This window comes from Eptatretus burgeri, unplaced genomic scaffold (genome assembly GCF_056783735.1).
Source record: "Eptatretus burgeri isolate ZD-2024b unplaced genomic scaffold, Ebu_testis_v1 Ebu_testis_scaffold_3178, whole genome shotgun sequence".
NCBI lineage: Eukaryota > Metazoa > Chordata > Myxini > Myxiniformes > Myxinidae > Eptatretus > Eptatretus burgeri.
The window spans coordinates 113,680-139,779 of record NW_028225126.1 but is presented as its reverse complement, the minus strand read 5'-3'; the positions used below and the strand labels follow the sequence as shown (position 1 = coordinate 139,779).

Sequence of the window (26,100 nt, the reverse complement as noted above, 5' to 3'; positions counted from 1 at the left end):
ATTTAATCATTTCAGCCGTGCAATATTCCCAAGCTCTTCAAATTTCATCTCAATGCATCCACAACTTTTTGAGATTTCCTTGTCACATATCAGACGCATTCACGTATTCCTACATTTCCATGAGTCCAATTTGCATTCATAAGTTCAGAAAAAATTATGGTTAACCATCTTGAAGCCACCTTCATCAAAATGCTGAAAATGTTTTAACAATCTGAATGATATTTCATGCCACCAACGGCAGATTAAAAGTGCCCTGCAAGAGACGAACCATCTCACGGTTAACAAAAAAAACTTTCACAAAAACCAGACACCAAATCATTTTGAAAGTCTTGCATGAGAAAAACACACCAAATCAAAATCACATAGCCAAGAAAACCAAACAACATGATCTCTTTTGTACATTTATTGATAAAACTGAAAACGACAAAAATATATCAATGCAACTACTGCATAATACAAAAAAACAAAACCGCTAAGAACAGTCAGAAACAAGGCTGAGGACTACAACTGGAGGTTCTGGTGGAAGGGAATGCAAAGCGGAGGGAATGACCAGAAAGTTGACCAAATTCACCCTTTTCTCACTCCCCACTCAATGTCGCTTCTTGGCACTTCCTGCAGGTCTTCCTCCCAAACCTGGTTATCTAAACAGGGGGAAACGGAAAGTCGGGGAGACAGAGGATGGAAAGCAGGGAGGGTAGAATAAACTTACGTGCACCAAAAAAAAATTAAAATGTGGAGGGGAAAGCAGGAAGAGAACAAAAAGTGCAAGAAAGAAGGGAAGGGAAGTGAGGCATGGCAAGAGAAGAGGACTTTGTCGTATTATCAAGTTCTCCGCACCCTTTAACATTTACCTTTAACCTGTAAAGAGAACTCAGAAATTATCATTACCATAAGCAGTTACACCACAAAAAATAAATAAATAACTGTTAACAAGCATCGAGTTAAGCATCGTTAACCTGTTTTCCCTCTGGCAAATGACGATGTTATCCAGTGTACCTGCAGATGAGGGCCTGGGTGTCTCGATCTCGGAGGATGAGGCCTGAGGACGTGGGCACCAGACAACCAACTCGTCTTCTGTTGCAATGCATTGTGTTGTGAGAATGCATCGTGTGGGGAAGCCAAGCAAGGCGTACCGAGTGTAAACGAGTCAGGATTTTTGTTAGAAGGGATGGGGTGAGGTTGGGGATGTGCCCTTTTTCACTGAGTTCCCAATTACGACTCAAACTCAAATCTTGATGAGAAAACCCACCCTTTTAGATGAAGTCAAACTTTACATGAATAATGTCGATATGAATGACTTAATTATTTCAATTGAGCAAGGGGAGAAGGTTAATGGGTAAGGATGTGGTCGTCAAACTCATACGCTGCTGCGCACTCTGACCCATGCTCGATTGGCAGCCGGTGCCCAGGCCGTAACCTCGTTTTGGGTCACGACCTTTGGCTCGAGGCTGCCCTCTTGGGGAAGGGTCAAAAAGTTAGGATGGGTGAAGGAAATGAAGGACATACATGAGGTCAGACCCCTTTAGTTATTTTTTTTTGTGCTGTTTCTGCTGTTACAAATCAGCAATTTATACACATTGCCATACAGTCTCCATCAAGTCCACTTGTACAAACGGCAAGTGCTAAAACAGCAATTAGAATTTAAGTTTACATGACAAAAATAATCATAAGAAGACGATCTGGGTTGGCCCATTTGGTGTTCCCAGCTGAACCCATACATGGTGCATGCACATGTTTTGTCCAGTTCGCAACTCCTTGCATTCCCATTCAAAAAAGTACAATCTTGACCGCACATCTCTCCTGTGTGTGATTTGTGTACAATCTCCTACTTGAGAATGTTGATGCACAAGAAAGTAAATCAAGTTAAGATCGTTTGTGTTATACAAGATGATTGTACAGCAAGTGCTGTGGTTAACAAAATATATTGATCTTGTAATGGGGGGGGGGGGCGTTGAGGTTCCACAACAAAGACATCCATTCATCCAGGTAGTTTATCCCTCCATCAATCAATGCCTTCCTGCAAAGATTATCACAACAAAGCTTCATGCAGGCCACAGCTTGGCAGAACGTGAAGTTAAGGGTGATGGAAAAAGCAATTGCATTGAGAGCAAAAAAAAAATTCATTCTTTTAAAATCAATTCATACAATGAATGCTTCGCACTGCAACAAACACTATGTGATGCGAGTTTGTTTTGTTTTTTTTCCCCAAAGTTTTGCACATCTCAATGCTTGCAATGCACGATGTTACCCACAAGCCGACAAGGGAATTACAACAGAAAGGGAGACATTAATCTGGGTAACAACGACATTTCATGACATTTCGCAATTTGAAAACCCTTAATGCGCAGAACCGTAGAGAAAGTATCAATGGCCTCAAACTGGAGGGAGGAAGAAAATAAATTAAAATAATAAATGTCTTGCCTTATTCTTCTTCTTTTGTTTTTTAATCCCATTCCGACAGAGGAGTTTAACTCGATACTAACTCCCTGATTTTACATTCAAGGGAAACAATTCGAGCTACGCCAATGGTTGCCTCGCTTTGTCATTTACATCCGGTAAGACCCAAGCAAAGCACAGGACCGTTTTCACATCCACAGCAGAATCTCCAGGTTCAGGATTCGAAGATTGCACAACTCAGACCAGCCTGCGTGGGTTTACAACATTAATCAGTCAGGAGGGTTCATCAACTATGATTGATCGATTTTATTTTTTTCCCCCGACCCACTAACTCGTCGAGCTCAAGGTTAAAGTTGAGAACCCTCAATAACGGATGTAATACAGGCCACTCACCTCGGTCTTCAACAACGACATTGCACCGTCTTCGTGTTAAGAATACTCTTTCACCTTTTCAGGCATAAGCAAAAAGCAAGACAGAGTGCCCTTGTCAGGTTCCGAGTGAACGACGACATTTCTAAAAGTCCACTTTAGAGAACACACCTGAATACAGAAGCAGAAGGAAGGAAGCATCAACCCAGCTACATGATACGTCAAAGATGGTCGCTGTGATGCGATACCACCTGGGGAGGGGTCTCCATTCGTTTGAACATGCTCAGGATGCGACACTCAATTTCTCCCAAATCTGGGCAGCACCTTTCATTTAAATCATTATTCGAGCAATTTTAGCAACATTGGGTGTTTTTTGCATCAAATTCTCTTTCACAAGGTTCATCTGAAGATTGGGGGGGGGGGAATTAAAAATATAAATAAAAAACCAATGTTTTAGGCCGCAGGGTGACCCGTATCTTGCCAAAAGGTGACCACGTGTGACTTCTTTAAGGTCACACTGAGGTGAACAGAGCTGCTATCCACCAGGAGCGACTCCTTGAGGAATATCTGCCTACGAGAGATTCCGATGAGAATCGTTCTACAGAGTAACCATAAAAATATGCTTTTGCCTCATAACGTCACCAAATGACGTCATAATGTCTTAAGCTTGACATATCTGGAAAGCACTCATCGAGGTGTTCAATTTGAGGTGCAACACGATATGCTTCCTAAAACTTGAAAATTTGACTTTGGGGTCAAATATGTTTGACCTCAGGCGCTAACCATGAAGGTCAAGGCCAATCGCCACTAAAAATTAAGCAACTGAGCGCCAGACCATGAACTATATTCCCATGAAGTTTGAAGACGATCCGATCAAAATTACACAACAAATAAGGGTTTCCTCGACTCCCCTGATTTGCGACAAAGTGACCTTGACCTTTGACCTTGACCTTCAAAATTTTATGCGCTGAAAGGGACCTCTATAGGCCTCTCATATGCGAAGTTACAAAAATTTCCAATGATAACTGTGCTCTGCAGAGTGATTTATACGTGATTACAGACCAAAAAAAAACAAAAAAAAAAAACATATGAAGGTCAAGGCCAATCGCCACCAAAAATTAATCAGCCGAGCGCCAGATCATGAACTATATTCCAATGAAGTTTGAAGACGATCCGATCAAAATTACTCAAAAAATAAGGGTTTTGTCGACTCCCCTGATTTGCGACAAAGTGACCTTGACCTTTGACCTTGACCTTCAAAATTTTGTGCACTGAAAGAGACCTCTATAGGCCTCTGATATGCGAAGTTACAAAAATTTCCGATGATAACTGTGCTCTGCAGAATTTTTTATACGTGATTACAGACAAACAAACAAACAAACAAACAAAAAAAAAAAACATACAAGCTGACAAACATATTGTCGCGAATTCGTGCCCGCCGTCGTGCGAACGGCCACGTAACTCGAATCGCGGCACGTCGCCCACCGGACGGACAATTCCGTCGTGACCCTCTCGGACTAACGCCGGGAGCTAGTCACGGGTGGGCCTTTCGGCCTCACCACGATCGTGCCAATCGGCCCCCCGCATGGGATAGGGTTGTTCGCCAAATTCGACCTACCTAAGTACCCACGCGGAGGGTAGACCGGGCGATCGCACCTCGCCGCAGGTCGACTCCGGACACGGGCCACTTAAGCGACCTGTTCCGTACTAGCGGGATAACCGAGCGGTGTTATCGTCGGCCTCGACGGTTCCGATTAATTATCAGGCGTATTAAGCCCACTACCAACCCTTTACGTGAAGGAAGATGGAGATTCAATTAAAGAAAAGACGAAGCGAAACGGGAAAAACAGTTCAACATAATGTACATTTATTCCGCGGCACACGGAGAGCACACATATACAGTTACAACAATTATGCACCAAAAGCAGATGTAACAAAATAAACACAACAATGCAGATGTACTACCGACTACGCGTGCACACGGCAACACTTACACAGTTTTACTTTACAGACGGCGCCGACAACACATTTACTCATAAGCAAAAGAAAAGGGCCACCCTCAAAGACAAGGGGGCAGGCGGGGCCTGTGGGCCGTGAGACCGGGTGGATCCCACCCGTGTCTTTGTGATGAGCCGCAAATGTGACGGCGCGGCGGCGCCCCGACTCCACGCTCCTTCGCGGGTTTCGTTGGCACTGCTTGGAGTGGGGTGGGAACGGGGCCCCCCCCTTTTCGCACTATCTCAGCGCGGGAGGGGGGAAAAAAGGGGGGAATTGTTGATGCTCTGGGGAAAGAGGATAGCTGGCTTGCTTGGGTCCCGCGACGAGCGACTCCACTGTGAGCTCGTCGCCGACCACTGTCTTCCTTGCCTCGGACCCGAACCCTTCGGTCTCCTCCCCAATTCTCCTCAGCCGACTGCAGCAAATCACCTCGACCGCGCTCCAGGCTTCCTCTCTCTGCAGCTCCCCGACAGACTCCGAACCCCGACAGACTGCGAGCTCAGAACAGATTTCTCCTCTCCAGACCCGACTTGACTCTTCTCAAACTCGCCTTGACTCTTCTCCAACTCGCCTTGAATCTTCTCCAACTGACTAAATTCGCCCCGCGCTCGGCGCTTTATAGTCCGGCAGGAGAACCCATATGCAAATTTCTGGATCAGAACGAGCTCGGGGGTGGAGCCACGCTCGCCCATTGGACGGAGAAAAAGGGGCGTGAGTCTCCCCTGATCCTCGAATTTGCATATCCCGATACTACTCCGATGCGCCTGGAGGCGGGGCCAAACCGCCCCGCGCTTGCCGATTGGACGGATCAGAAGTGGGCGTGTATCATTCCTGATCCGAATTCTCCTCGGAAAGGCCGCACTTTGCACCCGCGGCTCGGCGCGCGTCCTACACGAGGCCAGGACAGCCTGACGCTCGGTGCCCACAAGCGGTGCGGGAATGGCCGCAGAAGGAGAGGCGAAGGTGGTGGAGGGTTTAAAGTGGTGGTCCATGGCCATGGTGACGTTTGGAATGGCGGTGATGCGATGTTTGCGGGAGCGAGTTGTGAAGGTAAAGGTCGTGGCTGTTGGCGTTGTTGTTGTTGTGAAGCGGCGTTGTGGTTGGTGGTTGTTGTGTGCTGGCGGTTGAGACATGGTTGGTTCAAAATAAAGATAGAACAGAAAAACGGCTATCTTAAAGGGTCGCAGCCCGAATGAATCACATTTATTCCCTCCAAACAACGGGTTTGGGGCAAACTACACATGTACTTACAGAGATATCTCACCTACGGGACCTGAATGGTGGTTTGCGAATTTCCTCAACCGTAACACTATCTTGCAAAAACTTCGTTTTGGCATGATAAAAAGCATTTTAACCGTAAAAACACACGAGCACCAGTCACAGTATGCATTTGCAGCAATTGTCACAAAACTAACCTTACCAAAGAGAAGAACTCTTTTAAATATAACGATCCGTTGCAAAACAAATCTTGTACAAAAGCTGAGATTTCCACTTTCAAAGGAACTTCAACTTCACGTCGAGACGACATAAAAGTTAGAAAAAACGACCGACGTCCGGAACAAAGTAAGTAAGAAAACGGTACACTGAGGGTCTTGTATCGGTCATACCATCGAAAATGAAGTGGAGAACCGAGGAAGATTTAATAAGGTCTGTAGTTGCTCTGATGGACTGCACCACGCCGTGGGCCTTTGCCGTAAGTGCCCGGCTGTCCACCTGCGCGACAACGATGGACATCGGTTGAGAATGAAATCTTACGCAAAATAAATAGAACCCGGAAGCTGACGGAGTGGTGGCACGGGTGCAGTGCGACCGAGCGTCAATATACTGTGGTTACTGTCACGGCATTGGAACGTTTTATGACTTTCGTCATCTCCCTTTGAGTTCGACAACGTTCAAAAAATAATAATCAAAAATAAATAAATAAATGACAACGGCTTTGTTCTGTACGGCTGTGATAAAATGTCGAACGGAGCATTACATACCGCTGTCCTCTCCGTAGCCTCCATATCCACCGTATCCATAGCACGAGTAGTCATAGCTACTGGGGTAGCTTCCAGATCCACCACAGCTCCCGCCATAGTTGCCATAGCTACCGTACCCCTGGTTGTAATAACCAGAATTCCAACTCTGTGAGGTGGCTGTGGAGGGAAATGGAGTTGTTGATCACAGAAAGACAAAGTTACTCATGACAGTTTGGATGACTTGGTTATAAAATTGGTGAATCACAACAAAACATCCATTTAGTATCGATGCTTCAATTCCATCAACAATTTCTAGCCGCGCTTCGCGTAGCGAGACGGGGCTCTTAGAGAGCTCCGCATTGCTGTTGTTCTTCATCTTCTTGTTCTTCTTCTTCTTGTTCTTCTTCTTCTTGTGGTGAAGACAAAACCTTAAGGACTCGGCTCTTTTACATACATGATCCGATCTCGTTAAATACTAAACACATGTACACATCCTCGCATTGAGGGTGCCTTTTGAGAGCGTCTATCATAAACTTTTAAATATATTCGGACATTTGCTTTGAAGTTTCGAAAAGTTCACGTTACTATTTCAAGATTATTCCATTTAATGTATCGTAATTTCGTAAATACACCGTTTTCTCGTCATGAACGACGACGATCGCCCATGACTGGTCTCGCTATTGGCTCCGTCAAGGCATGTGACGAAATATCGGAAGTTGTTGTTGTTGTTTTTTCTTTTTCTTTTTTCTTCTTGTTCTTGTTGTTCTTATTCTGGTGAAGACAAAACCTTGAGGACGCAGCTTTTGGACACATTTGTCCTTGTTATATATAAAGGGCTAATGCTGTCTGTCTGTCTGTCCCATCTCAAAACGGTCCTCGGGGAGAATAAATCCTTCCTGCAAAATGAAGAATCCACATATTTAAGTCTCATCACCATCACAAACCACCTCCACACCTCAGTCCTTCCAATTGCTATGACTGTAGCCTCACCACTGCCAATATCCTCAGCACCACTGCCAATATCAAATTATCTATCCTCATGTGGGTTATTTCCTCACTTCCTACAACAGTGAGTACCCTCTGCTTCCCCTATTCTTGATGCAGCCCACATTGAGCATCTATCACATCTTACGAACTCCTCTTCCTTTCTCCTTCGGTCTTGATAGCCCTTTTTCCCCACCATATTCCCAAGACCCCAACTGACAAACACTAAACTTAACACGAGGCCTCACCCTGCTCGTTTCAATAAACGAACACAAAATACCCACTAAAACTGTTAGAAACAACTACAACCTTTATATACAAAACCCACAACCCCTGATAAATCTCAATAATATACACAAAACTAACAAACAAACAAAAACGCTCATCTTGACCTGCACAGCCGCATGCAAGAACAACGGGAAGTGACGTCACCCCAACAAAAAAAACAACAACATGCAAATCAACTATGTGAAGTTGCACGCATTGAAAACGTTTATTATTGAGAAAACCTTAACATATGGATACATATTTGGAATTCCAAACAAATAAAATTAAAAACTCTTACCTCCATTATTTCCTCCGGGAGTTGCAACAGAGCCTCTGCCCCTACCGCCCCCGCCCCCACGTCCCCAAGTCTGGTTCTGATAGACTACCTTGGGGTACGCCAGTTTTATTTCACACTGTAAATGAAAAAAAAGAAAAAAAAAACAGCCTTTAAAATCTAAAATAAAAACCACATTACAGCCATGGTGGTCTCCATTAAACCTCACATTTAACACCAACATAACAGCAATATTGTGAAGGATTGGCGGTGAAGGGAATCACACCCTACTCTTGACAGCCAAATATTGAAGATTCAGCGTCACTTAACAGCATCGCCGTCTCAGGGTTATAACGCCGGCTGGTTCGGCACAGGCCTCGGGTAACGTGCCTCGGATCACGATACCAAAGTACACCTGTGCCTTGCCAGTTTGGGAAATAGACCCCGGTTACAGACGGTTTGTCAGAGACCGAGCGAAGTCTGCCAGTCCGAAACCATTTTGGTTTTATTTTCAAATCGAGCGGTTGTTCCTCAGCGTGGCACAAATAAAGTCAAGGTGGCAACTTTCATATGAATCAACCAGATTTATTGGGGACACATCAGGGAAACACGACACAAGCAAAACATTCACGACAATGTTATAATTAATCTATAACCCGCTCTTAACTCGGGAGCTACCGATGCGGGTTTCGAAGGGAGCCCTCGCGAAATAAACCTTAGGCGGCACTGTTCGCTGTTCCTCAGCGCGGCACGAATAAACTCAAGGCGGCAACTTTCATATGAATCAACCAGATTTATTGGGGACACATCGAGGAAACACGACACAAGCAAAACATTCACGACAATGTTATAATTAATCTATAAACCGCTCTTCACTCGGGAGCTACGGATGCGGGTTTTGAAGGGAGCCCTAGCGAAATAAACCTTAGACAACATGCAGACAAGACACTGTGTACTTGGTGATGCCTCATGGACGAGAGGAAGTGTCGAAGGAACGAATGCGGCTCGTGAGAAGCCGATGTCAACGGATTCGCGCGCCCAAGCTCGAGCACGCCGCGTGGCAAGATGGTCCTCGTACTCCTTCTACCGGCACCGCTCGCGCATGCAGCCTCGGCGCGTCCAGCACCCGTAAGGTCGATGGCACAGGAGAGGAAGATCTATGGTGTGTTCCAGCTGGATTCTCACAAGGTCCAGTATACAAATCCAGGCCTGGCCTGTTCACCAGACAAGGCCAAATCGGGGTCTTGGGCTACGCAGGCTGTTCCATGGCCAAGGAGGAACAGCCGGCCAAAACCACTCTCCACAAAGCCGATCGCCAACTCACACAAGCCGTTCCCCTTGCCTTTCGGGACGGGCCTTTTCCACGAAGCAGATCGTAGACACAGCCGTCCCTCTCAAAGCAGATCGCCAACTGACACCACCAGCCACTCATCCAGCAGAAGGCAAACAGACCTCATGCAGTTCCTCTTGCCTTTTTCACGAAGCAGATCGCAGACAGACACAGCCGTCCCTTATACAGCAGATCGCGACTCGACACTCAGGCAGTTACTCCCTTGCTTCTTGGGGCTCGCTTTTCTGGGACGCCTCCGGGGATACGTGATTGGTCCATCCCTCGAGTCCACAGCCGCTCTCCACCAATCGGCTGCCGACACCTCTCGCCGACCGACACTCTCAGAGTGCTGGGCGAGGCGAGTTGGAAGGGGGGAAGGAAAAAGAAGCAAGGCGCCTCTCAGTACACCACCACTGTATGAACACTGGACAGCCTGCTACACCTCCCGACACGCATGTAACGTCCAATTACCGAACAACCTGGCTAAACAAGCATTTAAGGGGGGATCTGGGCTGATCCTATATTTGATAACCCACTAAGGGCCCATTTCCGCAACAATATTGCCATCATGTGGACAGTGACATCACAAATCAAAAATAAACAGTGCAGTACAATGAACCGGGACACAGGAAGACGTCATTTGACCCATCACGCCTGTGCTTTATCTCCACGTCATTCATTTCATCCTACAGTTTGGTTACTCTTCGAAGATACCAACACAACCTTCACCAATTTAACTTGGGGAAAGGGGGGAAGGTGGAGGTGGAGGGGGGAGAATAATAATGGGGCATACCCATCACCAGGGTGTTTTTTTCTGGGGTGGGGGTGCGGTGGGGGGGGATGCAAGGGTGAAGAACGAACATAGACAGCACATCCAACTTTTTACAAGACCGACATCAAAATAAATATAAAAATATACAATCAACCATCCATCCATCCATCCATCCATCCATCCATCCATCCATCCCTAAACGACCATCCTAAAATAGGCTGTTTACTATACTATCTGCAAATTGCAATATAAACTAGAAGGGCACTCGGTAGAGTGCATACCTCCGCCACGTAACGCCTGATCCACAAGAACATATCAGGCCCAATACATTTTTTGAAATATCATGATCTACAGTACGATATAGTTTTTGGCCCGATTGGAGCGTTTCAATGGTGAAGAATCCCTTTAAAAAATAAATAATTCTCAAATCTCAGGATCCCGGATCTTCACCAAAATCGAATCAATTTGGCTAACTACACATGGTCACACACCCAACCTGCCCTGAGGTTGTTGTTCACAGTTGTCTGAGGGTTGGAGCGTGGTTGCCTTTGGTGACGATGGCTGGCGTGGTGGTGAAGGTGGTTGTGTGATGGCGGTTGAGACGTGGTTGGTTCGAAATAAAGATGAACTTTTAAATATATTCGGACATTTGCTTTAAAGTTTCGAAAAGTTCACGTTACTATTTAAAGATTATTCCATTTAATGTCTTGTAATTTCGGAAATACACTATTTATTTCGGAAATACACTATTTATTTCGTAAATACACTATATTTCGTAAATACGTAAATACACTATATTTCGTAAACACGTAAAAACACTCTGACGGGTCTCGCTATTGGCTTAATCAAGGCACGTGACGAAATATCGGAAGTTGTTTTTTTTTAGCCGACAAAACCTTTAGGACGCTGCTTTTGGATAGATTTGTCCTTGTTTTTTTTATAGCAGTCTGGATACCGAGAGCCGAAAATGGAGCAAACATGGATGACACCGAAACTCCAAAACTGAAATTTAACACTTCTTGGGCCTTCATAGATGCTCCAAACCCAGCTCGACTGCTGGTTCCAACCACAAAAATGGCCTTAAAGGTCCCCTGGCACGCAAAAGTACTGAAATTTCATTTATGTATGTCCTACAGGAGTTTTTCATCGTGATTTCAGATCTGACTGTTTTTTCACAATACTCATTCTGTAAAATGTAAAATAAGAAAAACAAACCTCTTCGGGTACGCCCCTAAAAATTCTCCTGAAAGGGGCGTAACCCACATGACGTAAACTACAGGATTACAAAGGCTGCACGTAAATTACTTGGGTGGGTGGTCTACGTGATTCTATTGGCTTTCTGTGTGTTTCCACATTTGCTTGGTCGACTCAATCGCTTCGTTCATTTCTGCTTTAAAAAAATCGAACATTTGGTTTTGAATAATGGATGACATGGACTTTGATTTGTCTGGTAACAACAGTGAGTGTGAGAGAAATGAAGGATTTTGGTCTGAATCACATGGAGAATTGTCGGATAACATAGTCGCGGGAGGTGAAGTTCAGGCAGCTGGAAATGGAATACGGCCTTACCAGTTCGAGCCCGAAGCAGGACAAGCAGAGGAAACTGGCGATGAAATTCCCGGCGTTCATGATGATCGGGAGGACATCAAACGAAGACTTGGCAATAACAACTGGTTGGACTAAATCCTATTCGTAATTCAATAATGTAAATTCGACTTGCATACTGCTTGATATCAGAAATATTTTAGTGAGGTGACGTGACCAGCGCAGCACAGCGGACATGGTTCTCCACGGCGAATAAATCGCAAGCAAGGTTGCCGCATGTCATCGGCCGTATCTCTCCGCGCATAAAACGAAGCAATCTCGCTGTCCCGATACAATGAAAACTTGTGTGCAGAACACACCTTGTGACACAATTGTCTCGAGTAGTCCGATAAATCTGACGTTATGTTTCATTTTTATTTAATTTTTTCCTACTGTCGTCATGTAGCACCAGTAGAAAACAATGAAAAAAAGAGAATAATAAATAAAAGCCACAGCACGTCAGATTTATCGGCCTAGTCGGACCTAGTAGGACGTAGCCTAGTAGGACGAGTTGGACGGACGACGGATTTATTGGACCAGTCTTGACTCTAGACTCTAGAGATCTCGAGTCAATCCAGTATGTGCGAGTTTCTGAATGTGACGTCAACGCTTCGATTCGCTGGTCAACTTTTCTTAGAGGCGGGCATCGCAAGTTGTGAAAAGCACAATAAATGTTTGAAATATTGCTCTAATTATCCCATTTTTGAGAAAAAAATGGGTGATTTCTTCACTGGGAAGGTCAAGTTAATATATTGTTGCGGTTGAGGAAATTCGCAAACCACCATTCAGGTCCCGTAAGTGAGATATCTCTGTAAGTACATGTGTAGTTAGCCCCAAACCCGTTGTTTGGCGGGAATAAATGTGATTCATTCGGGCTGCGACCCTTTAAGATAGCCGTTTTTCTGTTCTATCTTTATTTTGAACCAACCACGTCTCAACCGCCATCACACAACAACCACCAACCGCAACGCCGCTTCACAACAACAACAACGCCAACAGCCACGACCTTTACCTTCACAACTCGCTCCCACAAACATCGCATCACCGCCATTCCAAACGTCGCCATTGCCAGGGACCGCCACTTTAGACCCTCCACCACCTTCGCCTCTCCTTCTGCGGCCATTCCCGCACCACTTGTGAACGCCGAGCGTCAGGCTGTCCTGGCCTCGTGCGGGACGCGCGCCGAGCCGCGGGTGCAAAAAGCGGCCTTTCCGAGGGGAAGTCGGATCAGGAATGATACACGCCCACTTCTGATCCGTCCAATCAGCAAGCGCGGGGCGATTTGGCCCCGCCTCCAGGCGTGTCGGAGTAGAATCGATATATGCAAATTCGAGGATCAGGGGAGATTCACGCCCCTTTTCTCCGTCCAATGGGCGAGCGTGGCTCCACCCCTGAGCTCGTTCTGATCCAGAAATGTGCATATGGGTTCTCCTGCCGTACTATAAAGCGCCGAGCGCGGGGCGAATTTAGTCAGTTTTGGGCTCGGGCGAGTTGGAGAAGTGTGGCAGCGGGAGAGTTTTTCGGTCAAGGGAGTTGGAGAAGAGTCAAGGTGAGTTGGAGAAGTGTGGCAGCGGCAGAGTGTGGCAGCAGCAGTCAAGACGGGTCTGTAGGAGAGTCAGTCTGTCGGGGTTCGGAGTCTGTCGGGGAGCTGCAGAGAGGGGAAGCCGGGAACGCGGTCGAGGTGGCAGTGGAGTCGCTCGTCGCGGGACCAAAGCAAGCCAGCTATCCTCTTTCCCCAGAGCATCAACAACCTCCCCCCTTTCCTCCCCCCGCGCTGAGATAGTGCGGAAAGGGGGCCCCGTTCCCACCCCATTCCAAGCAGTGCCAACGAAACGCGTGGAGGAGTGCGGAGACGGGGCACCGCCGCCACATTTGCGGCTCATCACAAGACGGGTAGGCTCCACCCGGTCTCGTGGCCCACAGGCCCGTCTGTCCCCTTGTTGTTGAGGGTGGCCCTTTTTCTTTTGCTTTTGAGTATATGTGTTGTCGGCGCCGTCTGTAAAGTAAAACTGTGTAAGTGTTGCCGTGTGCTCGCGTAGTCGGTAGTAGATCTGCATTGTTGTGTTTCTTTTGTTGCAATTGCTTTTGGTGCATAATTGTTGTAATTGTATATGTGTGCTTTCCGTGTGCCGCGGAATAAATGTGCCTCATGTTGAACTGTTTTTCCCATTTCGCTTCGTCTTTTCTTTAATTGAATCTCCATCTTACTTCACGTAAAGGGTTGGTAGTGGGCTTAATACGCCCGATAATTAATCGGAACCGTCGAGGTTGACGATAACACTGCTCGGTTATCCCGATAGTACGGAACGGGTCGCTTTAAGTGGCCCGTGTCCGGAGTTGACCTGCGGCGAGGTGCGATCGCCCGGTCTACCCTCCGTGTGGGTACTTAGGTAGGTCGAATTTGGCGAACAACCCTATCCCACGCGGGGGGCCGATTGGCACGATCGTGGTGAGGCCGAAAGGCCCACCCGTGACTAGTTCCCGGCGTTAGTCCGAGAGGGTGAAGACAGAATTGTCCGTCCGGTGGGCGACGTGCCGCGATTCGAGTTACGTGGCCGCTCGCACGCCGGCGGGCGCGACCCGCAACAATATAAATAATCATAAAGTTTTGCATGTCAGGGGACCTTTAAGGGGCTGCCCAAGGAAGCTGACGAGCACGTACTTTAACCTTCCTCCAGCGCACGTACCCCGGCTCCGATAAAATTAAAAGGGTACTTCCGCACAAACGGAAGGAATGCACGCTGCTACTTTTAAATATCTCAAAGTGGATAAAAATTAACTCTCAACATCACTTTAAAAATTGAAACTTTCCAAATCATCGAATCGCCATGCCGTTTCAAAAATAAAAAATAAAAAAAAAACCGAGTACGATTTCAAAACAAACCTCACCTGACTCGCTCCAATCTCGTGATGCATCCTCTCCATGGCCCGCCTCACCGACGCCTCATCCTGAAAGGTCACAAAGCAAAAGCTTCGGCGTTTGCTTGAGTTGCCATCCACTGGAAGTTCAATCGCTTCCACCTGCACGAAAAAGGTGCAAAAGCAAGGTGATTATAAAAATAATAATAATAATGATAGCACAAGGAGATGCACAAGGACAACCTGAAACCTCTCAAAAAGCAAAAAAGAAAAGAAAGCAGACAATCGACAAACTTTTCTGTCGAAGCACTCAAAGGAAATAACTAAACTCCAAAGAATCCCAGGAAAACCCTTCCTTCTTCCACCAGTGACGACATTAAATCTCGGTCAATAGGATGAGAAAACAATTGCAACGAGAAGGGCACTCGGTGGAGCGCATACCTCCACCCTGTAATGCCTGATCCGCAAGAACATATCTGGCCGAAGATATTTTTGAGGTATCGTGCTGTATGTCGTTTTGGAGCCCTATCTCTCAATGGTCAAGAATCGCTTTAAAAATTCTAGTCGTCGGATCAGGATCCAGATCTTCACCAGGATCGAATCAATTTGTCCTCGTCACACACCCCAACATGTCCACCAACTTTCATCCGAATCCACGCACAACTTTTAGAGATATCCTGTGCAGACAGACAGAGAGACAGACAGGGGTGAAAACAACCTGATTCGCCTTCGGTGGCGGAGGTAAAAAGGCAACAAATTGATCATGGTGCAGTGGGGCCAAGTATGGGAATTAATCAGGAAACAAAGAAAAAGGGTTGGATTCCAACCAAGTTGGGAGGTAGGGAAGAAAACTGTGGGTATGGTTGAGAGATGGTACTCCACAACACTACCTCTCCCCCCCACCACTCCACAAATTCCATGGTACCCACAAGTTTAATTATTTTTGTCCAGCAAGCATTTAACCAGATAAATGAGAATGGTGAGATGGATGTGTCATGTGATAGTGAAGGAGAGGAAACCACTTGGAGAATTAAGAGATAGGTTAGGTAGAAAAAGCATGAGTGAGGTTATGCATAGGGGTAGGTTGAGATGGTTCGGACATGTGGAGAGGATGTGGGCGGGTAGTTGTGCGAAGAGGTTATAAATATGAATGGAAGGAAAGCTCGAGGCCATCCGAGGAAAACATGGGATGTGTTGCTGAGATGACCTTCGAGTTCAAGGCCAAACAAGAGGGCTCGCAAGGGATGGTGCAGCCATTAAGTGAACCAAAGACATCACATTACAGATTTGATGGAACAAGTGCGAGCATGACGGCAACGCGATGACACCAGCGAGTGACCACAAGAGCATCAGGGCCGATGGGACCAGGCAGAATTGCTCGTTATACCTCTCCAAAAGTGGAGAAATATTCCCGAATCTTGTCCTTTTCAGTGTTGGGGTTGACACCACCCACAAAGATCTTTACCGGCTCCTTCTTCATGACTTTGACACGCTTGGGGTCAATCACTCTGCTGTCCAGTCGGTGATCTTTAAGGGCCAGCACCTGCATCAGAAAAGACGGATGGAAAACAACGTGCGGTAACTTCCCGGCCACGAAAAACAACCACAGTTCATAATCACGTTTAACCAGAGATACCGGGATGCCCCACAATCTCTCGAGTACGAGAGCGAACCGGTTCCACTTTTCAAATCTCTATCATCCCACCATGATGCACCTCATCAACAGACGAGGCCGTGCGAAACAAAATAAAGCCGAATCCTCTGGAAAGACCGGTGACCGGGTTGAATTTGATGGTGCAGTCCACGACCTCGCCAAACTTGGAAAAGTAGTCTCTTAGACCCTTATTAGAAGTCTCCCAACCGAGGCCACCAACAAACATCTTGCTGTGAAACAAGAAAAAAAAGATGACAAATATCATTTTGCTTATTAAAAATCTTGGAGAGGATCATTGCCTCGAGTTCTCGAGAATATAGCGATGGCACACACACACGTAACGGGCCGAGGAGACTTGAATCAGCCGAATGGTCTCCTCCTGGGTCAGTCAATAGTTTTTCCTCGAGTCTGTGGTGTAATGGTGAGTGTGTCTGGTTCGAGTTCGAGAGGTCACTGAGGTTCGAACTCTGCCCGAGACAAAGCAAACACGAAACCAGAGTGGTGTCAAAGCCACCCGATGCTCGCCTGTTTATACATTTTTCGTTTTTCGTTTTTAAAAGACTCGTCTCATAATTTTTTTTTAAATTGCAGTGAAGTCTGATCCAAATAATTTTAAAGCAATATATGTATTTGTATATTGCAATCAGTAAACAAGAGGTTCACACGAGGAATTCAAAACTCACACAGGGGTGAACTTTCTCACTGCAAAAAGTCAACAAAGGCTTTCTGAGGGAGGAAATGCCGATGGCCCGAACTGGAAGACGAACTTGAAGACTGGGTTAACACACCGACAGTGGATGCTTGGGGTGTTTCCACTGTTCAGATGAGACTCAAAGCAAGATCGATCACTTTTTGTGGATAATTTTCGGACGTTTTTGAGCTTGTTTTTTGTGTGCAACATTTGCGCCTTATAAACCAGTGCGGCTTGTGTGTGTTTAAATTCCAGATTTTTAAAAAAAATTTCGGGGATGCGGCTTATATAACGATGTGCTCAATGGTCCGAATTTGATGGTACTCGCCTTGCCATGAGAAATGCATCGAAAAGAAAAAGTAATATGTAGTGTTGGGAGTTAGAGTGCGGACAGGAACGGATGACGAAGGAAAGAACCGCTTTAGATGACGAACGTATGTCACGACACACCGACCGTCTCCACAGTCTGTACCTATGTACCAAATATGAAACGTGAAAGTTGAAAACTTTGGGAGTTTGAGTGCGGACAGGAAATGATGGAAAACAGCATCCTGGTTGCCATGGCAACCACTTTAGATGACGAACGTATGTCGAGGCACACCATCTCCACAGTCTGTACCTTTGTACCAAATATGAAACGTGAAAGTTAAAAACTTTGGGAGTTAGTGCGGACAGGAACGGACGGACGGACGGACGGACGACCGGTATCACATAATACGCCCCGATATATATATCTAGGGTGTATAAAAAATAGTGGGGTAGATAAAAACATCAGAAAGGAAAAAATAACGCACCAAAAACTTGAACATTTCACGCTCACGCTCACGCTGATGCTCACGCCGGGTGTATCGCTATCGCTCTTTGTTCTTTGAACAGGCGAGCTAACTAGAGTTGGTGTCAAAGCCACCCAATGCTCGCCTGTTTATACATTAATCGTTTTTAAAAGACGAGTCTAATAATTAATATTTTTTTATAAAGCATTGCAGTGAACTCTGATCCAAATAATTTTAAAGCAACATATGTATTTGTATATTGTAATCAATAACAAGAGCGCAAGTGAGCACAATATATGCCCGAACAAGAAGGTATATACAGAATTGTGCTACTGCACGGAAAACAGCATCCTGGTTGCCATGGCAACCACTTTAGATGACGAACGTATTGTTGCGAATTCGCGCCCGCCGGCGTGCGAGCGGCCACGTAACTCGAATCGCGGCACGTCGCCCACCGGACGGACAATTCTGTCGTGACCCTCTCGGACTAACGCCGGGAACTAGTCACGGGTGGGCCTTTCGGCCTCACCACGATCGTGCCAATCGGCCCCCCGCATGGGATAGGGTTGTTCGCCAAATTCAACCTACCTAAGTACCCACACAGAGGGTAGACCGGGCGATCGCACCTCGCCGCAGGTCGACTCCGGACTCGGGCCACTTTAAGCGACCCGTTCCGTACTATCAGGATAACCGAGCGGTGTTATCGTCAACCTCGACGGTTCCGATTAATTATCGGGCGTATTTAGCCCACTACCAACCCTTTACGTGAAGTAAGATGGAGATTCAATTAAAGAAAAGACGAAGCGAAACGGGAAAAACAGTTCAACATGAGGCACATTTATTCCGCGGCACACGGAAAGCACACATATACAATTACAACAATTATGCACCAAAAGCAATTGCAAAAGAAACACAACAATGCAGATCTACTACCGACTAGGCGAGCACACGGCAACACTTCCACAGTTTTACTTTACAGACGGCGCAGACAACACATATACTCAAAAGCAAAAGAAAAGGGCCACCCTCAACGACAAGGGGGCAGACGGGGCCTATGGGCGCGAGACCGGGCGGAGCCTACCCATATTGTGATGAGCCGCAAATGTCGCGGCGGTGCCCCGACTCCGCGCTCCTCCGCGGGTTTCGTTGGCACTGATTGGAATGGGGTGGGAACGGGGCCCCTTTTCCGCACTATCTCAGCGCGGGGGGGGGGGGAAGGGGGGAATTGTTGATGCTCTGGGGAAAGAGGATAGCTGGCTTGCTTGGGTCCCGCGACGAGCGACTCCACTGCGACCTCGACCGAGCTCCCGGCTTCACCTCTCTGCAGCTCCCGGACAGACTCCGACTCCAACAGACTGACTCTCCTCCAGACCCGTCTTGACTGCTGCTGCCACACTCCGCCGCCGCCACACCTCTCCAACTCGCCCGAGCCCAAAAACTCTGAATGAATTCGCCCCGCGCTTGGTGCTTTATAGTACGGCAGGAGAACCCATATGCAAATTTACGGATCAGGATGAGCTCAGGGGCGGAGCCACGCTCACCCATTGAACGGAGGAAAAGTGGGCGTGAACCTCCCCTGATCCTCGAATTTGCATATATCGATTCTACTCCGACGCGCCTGGAGGCGGGGCCAAATCGCCCCCGCGCTTGCTAATAGGACGGATCAGAAGTGGGCGTGTATCATTCCTGATCCGACTTTTCCTCGGAAAGGCCGCTTTTTGCACCCGCGGCTCAGCGCGCGTCCCGCACGATGCCAGGACAGCCTGACGCTCGGCGCCCACAAGCGGCGTGGGAACGGCCGCAGGAGAGGCGAAGGTGGTGGAGGGCCTAAAGTGGCGGTGATGGCCATGGCGACGCTTGGAATGGCGGTGATGCGATGTTTACGGGAGCGAGCCGTGACGGTAAAGGTCGTGGCTGTTGGCGTTGTTGTTGTTGTGAAGCGGCGTTGCGGTTGGTGGTTGATGTGTGATGGCGGTTGAGACGTGGTTGGCTCAAAATAAAGATAGAACAGAAAAACGGCTATCTTAAAGGGTCGCAGCCCGAATGAATCACATTTATTCCCTATAAACAACGGGTTTGGGCTAACTACACATGTACTTACAGAGATATCTCACCTACGGGACCTGAATGGTGGTTTGCGAATTTCCTCAACCACAACAGTATGTCGTGACACACCGTCTGCACAGTCTGTACCGATGTACCAAATAAGAAACGTGAAAGTTGAAAACTTTGGGAGTTAGAGTGCGGACAGGAACGGATGGAAAACAGCATCCTGGTTGCCATGGCAACCACTTTAGATGACGAATGTATGTCGCGCCACACCGTCTCCACAGTCTGTACGTACGTACCAAATATGAAACGTGAAAGTTGAAAACTTTGGAGAGTGCGGACAGGAATGGACGGACGGATGGACAGACAGACAGATGGGCAGACGGACGACCAGTATCACATAATACGCCCAGATATATATATATATATATATATATATATATATATATATATATATATATATATATATATATATATATATATATATATATATCGGGCATATAAAAAATAGTGTGGTCGATAAAAACATGAGAAAGGAAAAAATAACTTGCACCAAAAACTAACATTTTCACACACGCTCACTCTGACGATCACGCTGGCGCCCACGCCTGTTATTAGAACAGGCGAGCTAAAAACGGCTCATATCGATTCCTAACTTGCCCCTCAGGATTAAAAAGGCTAAATCACGACCAAAACCCCAACTTGGAAATGTTAACACAAGTTTAAATGTTAAGATAAGTCTTCTTCTTCTTCTTCTTCTTTCGGCTGCTCCCGTTAGGGGTCGCCACAGCGGATCATCCGTATGATCCGTATAGTGATTTGGCACATGTTTTACGCCGGATGCCCTTCCTGACGCAACCCTGGTCGCCTCTTACGACACAGGGATGTGGTACACCTATTTTAACCGGGGTATACACCGGCCCAGTACACTGGTGCTCATTTCGCCGACCTCGGAAGGATGACAGGCTGAGTCAACCCCCTGGTGTATTAATTCAGTGGCCCAACGGGGCTTGAACTCAGGACCTCTTGGATCCCAAGCCGCTGCCCGAACCACTGCGCCAACACCAGGCTTAAATGTTAAGATAAGTCGATAAGTTTAAATTAGAATTAGTTACCTGGAAATTATGGAGATAGAGGGGTATGGGGATGTTCATTAGACTTTTTTTTAGCCAGTTTGAGCATTGATGGGTTATTGTGTACAGAGTGCTGTTAGAGGGGGGGGGGGTCTTGTCAAGGGGTGTTGTGCGTTCGATCTGATTTTAACCAAGCCCATGCCCCCCCCTCCCCGAGGAAGATAATACAAATGTTTTTTAATTTTTTATTTATTTAAACATTTCCAACCGAATCCGAGTTTTCACATTTCCTTCAGCAACCTCACCCATCATCATCCTCTACCCTACTCGCGCTGATTTTCGCTCCGTCACAGTCGACTCCAGATTCTCCGCGCCCACCACCATCTCCTGCAGGCCCGACTCTGGCTACAGCACTGGAGCTGCCACCACCACCACCACCACCCATGTTTCCCTGGACGGGCACCCGACCCCTTGAGCCATGACACCACCAACATCCCCTTGGTCTACAAGCTGATAATCTTCAGTGAAATCGAGGTGAGCGACGTACCGGGAGACGAGACCAGCACTGCCGTTCGTTGGATGAGCATAATCCGCCATCTTCCTTTCTTCTCCGTGAAGCGCGTGCTGCGACGACCCAGATCCCGCCCGTGAGATAATCTATCCTTTTATTTTCGCAGTAAAAGCCTATTTTTTGTTAAATCGAATGCAGTCGAACTAAAGCGCAGAGTGTCACCGTCGAGTCTTTCATTCGGAATTATGTTTTACTTCAAAGTTTGAAAAAGGGGGGAAGGCTAGTTGCGCTGAATAAACGTGTTTATACAACCCTCGAACGGATCGACCGTTCGACATATATGTCCCTTATGTCGACATAATATGTACCTACCACCCGAGTTTGGTCAAAATCCGCCCACGTTTATTACCAATTATGCTGATGACAAACGAACAAACATCCAAACAAACAGACAGAATTACTCACAACAAGGGTCACCGATTTCGGCGACCCAACAGACAGATAGACAGGGGTGAAAACATAACGTCCATCCACCTTCGGTGGCGGAGGTAAGATGAATGTTGTGGTTTTGGAAATTTACCCCAAGGGAAGTGCGAACACGGATACGTCGGTTACCCGAGGATGAGTTATTTCATTCGTCTTCGCGTGGAAAAGTTCACAGTAAGAGTCGCCCGAGACACCGCGCCGATAGAAAGTGTATAACCCCGTTTCACAACGTTCACCTTTTGTTGCCTTCTCGCCTGGAATTTACACATCGTAACCCACAAACTTCCATGTGAAAAATAAATTCAACAAATTTCAGAAAATTAATTGAAAATACAAAACCCTAATATTGGGGTTTTGAGAAACCACTGTTTTGAATGTGTGCTCACGACACGTCGGTCCTTGAGTGTAGTTATTTCCGTAATAAATGTTTAGAATAGTCCCTGACCTTTAAACATGGGTCAGGTCAGGTGATCTCCACATGTCGAGCGAGCGAAGCTGTTGGCAGTTTGAGCCCAGACTAAGACCGTGTTCGTAAGTGTCACCTGAGGTTGGAAGGACGAGGAACATGCATCGTGACACCCATTGCTGCAGGGGGAAGGAAACGCTTCTGCGAATCCCAGAACACAAGGGACATTCAAACTCAAACAAATCTCCAACAAATATGTCATCAGCGGCGGTGTCCGACAAACATACAGTCCTCGTCTCCTTTTATATTTCAGGAAAGAGCTTTGATTAACATTTAATTCCTTTATTATCCCGAAGCTTTTTTAATAAAACAGGCGGGTGTTGTAATCTTCTCTGCCTGTCTGTCCATCCGTCACACTATCTCCTCCTAAACGGATGGGCAGAAATTTACCAAACCCGTTAGTTGTGATCACCACATGGCAAGATGTGAGAGTGGTATCATTTTTTGCCATGTACCCCTGCGGTCAACAACCAACAAATGCAAATTTTTAACATGTATCAATGAAGCTTTGTGTATGTCGTCAACATCGGGGGGGGGGGGGACGCATGGAGTATGTATCAATTGTTGGGGCATTTGTTCCCCGGTTCGTGCCTTGGGATGGGAACTTACAGTCACAGAGGTGACAATGGGAAAAAAAAATTTCAATCAAAATTTGATATAATTGGGTCATTCCTCATGGAACTTTTTGACATCTTTCAACTTTGCTCTCGGAGGGGAAGCGTGGGCGATTTGCGATGGCGATTTTCCATCGACTTCCCTCGAGTTTCCTTTATTTTTTCAGCGATTTAGGTTCAAAAGGGATCTTGTACTGGATGGAATGCAAGGATGGATTAGATGCAGGGATAACTATCGCCTGGAGCTCATCGTGATTAATCATGAGCACATATCGACTGTGTTTATATAGTTGTGGTTTCTCCGCCGCTTCTTCACTCAAACTCCTCCCGTGCCTCCGACCGCACCTCTCTTTCTCACTCGCCTTCCCATTGGACAGGCGCGCGGTAGGAGGGGCGCTCCCACACGCTGCACGCCGATTGGTCAAGGGCCGCCAGATGGCCCCTCCCCGAGCTCCGCCTTCTCCACACCAGGCGACCTTCTGTGCATGCGCCTCGTCATTCCTCTCATTCGCCAAAACGGGCGGCAAACCCTGCGATTGGCCAGGTGGAGGAAGCGAATGAAGGCGAGGGCGATGCGGTGCGGTTCGCGGTGATGTCAGTGGTGCAAAAACAAACTAAAAGAAAACCCTGACTATTAAAATAACTTCACAGCGCAGGACATTCAATGACCCATTAGACGAGAGAAAGGACTATCTATAAAACACGTACTTACCGAGATAACTAATCTATAGGAACCCAAATGATCGTGTGCTCATGGCTTCCAGATTCGCAACAATATTTATGTGACGAGGAAAGAAAATATCAACAAATCAGGTGAACTCATCCCAGGTTCACTTGAACGTGCTTCTGGCGCTCCTAACTAAGGGGTGGTTCTCTAGCTCCCATACTGTGCTCTCCTTGCACCCACACTGTGCTCTCCTGGCACTAAAACCTACCGTGCTCCCCTGGCACTAAACTACAGCGTTCTCCTGGCACTAAACCCCACTGTGCTCTCCTGGCACTAAACCCCACTGTGCTCTCCTGGCACTAAACCTACCGTGCTCTCCTGGCACTAAACCTACCGTGCTCTCCTGGCACTAAACCTACCGTGCTCTCCTGGCACTAAACCTACCGTGCACTCCTGGCACGAAACCCCACTGTGCTCTCCTTGCACCCACACTGTGCTCTCCTGGCACTAAAACCTACCGTGCTCCCCTGGCACTAAACTACAGCGTTCTCCTGGCACTAAACCCCACTGTGCTCTCCTAGCACTAAACCTACCGTGCTCTCCTGGCACTAAACCTACCATGCTCTCCTGGCACGAAACCCCACTGTGCTCTCCTGGCACTTCTGACAACCTTCACCTGCCAGGAATCCCCAAAGCCCTGGTGCCCTATTTCCCGACACCCCAACTTCCAATGCCATGTCACACTCCCAGCCAGTACCCCCATTCCTTGGCCTGCACCTACCCCTAGCAGTCCGCCTGCACAATGGAACAGCAGCCAGAATCCATGTCAAATCCTCTAAGTCCCCCGAACCCACACTAACTTGGTTAGGAGACACCTACCGACAGGGTACGTTGTTCGCACTCACTCTCCTCATTTGCACAATCATGCCATTCACCCCAAACACTCTAGTCATTCATTCCACAGTGCCACACACCCAGTCCACAACACCATCCAACACCTTTCACTTTTATGTGAAAACAAAAACACACCAGTCCCTCGGATCCCACTTGGTCATCAAATTTAACTGGTACACTTTTTCATCAAACCCCAACCAATTTGTCACTACGTGCGTCATCCGCTGGCCTCCTCCATACTGCCCTAATCGTTTATTTCCAACAATTTAAACAAGACATCAAAATCTCTTCACCAGCCCATGGAACCTCTGCATGGTTCCAACCAGATATTTCAGTCTTTCCTCAAACAAGCCACTCTTTGTCATCCACTTGTTTCAGGTGTGTTTAACATTCTGCCTGTAATGTCGCCACCGCTTTTTTCGAATAATCACCCAAATCCACTCGTGCCACTCTTATGCCTTCTGTCATCTCTCAATTTGCAATCACTTTCGGAACAATTTTCAATCAAAATTTCTTACATCCCAATATGGCCTGCTTCTTTGGCTCATTGGAAGGGGAGTGAGGGAATGAATCCCTCATTACCCATGACATGACCCCGCCGCCTTTCCGCCATGGCTCAAAGGGGTCACGCCTCAATGGGGGTTGTGGTCTACTCCCTCCTTTTCTCCAGGGTTCGCGGAAGTCAGGTAAACCCCAATCGGGGGAGCGGCCTCCCCCTCTTCTCCATAACTCCCTGAAGACAGACAAACCCCACTTAGCTAGCCAAACCCCTCGTGTGCTCAGAAAGGTTTGAAGACCAAGTGACACACGCCAGTGCCACCCGCTACTCCATCTGCGCTCCACCCCGAAGTTCCTGTGAGGCCAAGAGAGAAACCAAAATCCAATTTCTAAAGCCTGTTCCTAGGTGCAGCACCTCCAACTCTGCGAGAACCCATGCGGAGCTGTCCATTATGGTTTCCGTCCCCTGGCTTAAGTTCTTTCAAGGTGGAATTTCTCCCTCTCGGTCCACCACCACCACTGTACGAACAATAAACAGTCTCTTACACCTCCCGACACACATGGAGCGTCCATTTACCGAACAACCTGGCTAAACATGCATTTAATGGGGGATCTGGGATAATCCTATATTTAATAACACACAAAGGGCCATTTCCGCAACAATATATATATATATATATATATATATATATATATATATATATATATATATATATATATATATATATATATATATATATATATATATATATATATATATATATATATATATATCTCTGTGCATGCATGCATATAAAACTCAAACAGTCAATGGGTAGAATGCATACCTCAACCAAGCTGATTAGTTTACATTTCTTATCACATCGATGGGCCAGATCTTGATTCGAACCTGAACTAAAATTTAATCATTTCAGCCGTGCAATATCCCC

General features: G+C 46.9%; 1 protein-coding gene across 6 annotated transcripts in view; it reads right to left on the bottom strand.

The window, feature by feature from the left end:
• Nucleotides 1-390: 390 nt before the first annotated feature.
• LOC147006421 (heterogeneous nuclear ribonucleoprotein D-like) overlaps nt 391-26,100 on the bottom strand; it is a 43,913-nt gene continuing 18,203 nt past the window's right edge. Inside the window, exons 1-9 of one of the 6 annotated variants that reach the window (XR_015054854.1) lie at nt 21,341-21,488; nt 16,511-16,679; nt 16,183-16,338; nt 14,826-14,957; nt 8,275-8,389; nt 6,747-6,902; nt 6,372-6,477; nt 997-1,074; nt 391-641 (exon numbers count right to left, since the gene is read on the bottom strand). Coding sequence is in view for 5 of the 6 variants with exons in the window: in XM_085868851.1 (XP_085724977.1) it covers nt 6,404-6,477; nt 6,747-6,902; nt 8,275-8,389; nt 14,826-14,957; nt 16,183-16,338; nt 16,511-16,679; nt 21,341-21,480 (942 nt within the window). In the remaining variant the exon portion in view is untranslated. Of the gene's footprint in view, nt 642-996; nt 1,075-6,371; nt 6,478-6,746; nt 6,903-8,274; nt 8,390-9,216; nt 9,930-14,825; nt 14,958-16,182; nt 16,339-16,510; nt 16,680-21,340; nt 21,489-21,582; nt 21,768-26,100 lie in introns of those variants that run through there. The other 5 variants (XM_085868851.1, XM_085868852.1, XM_085868853.1 and 2 more) reach the window with 5 other exon arrangements.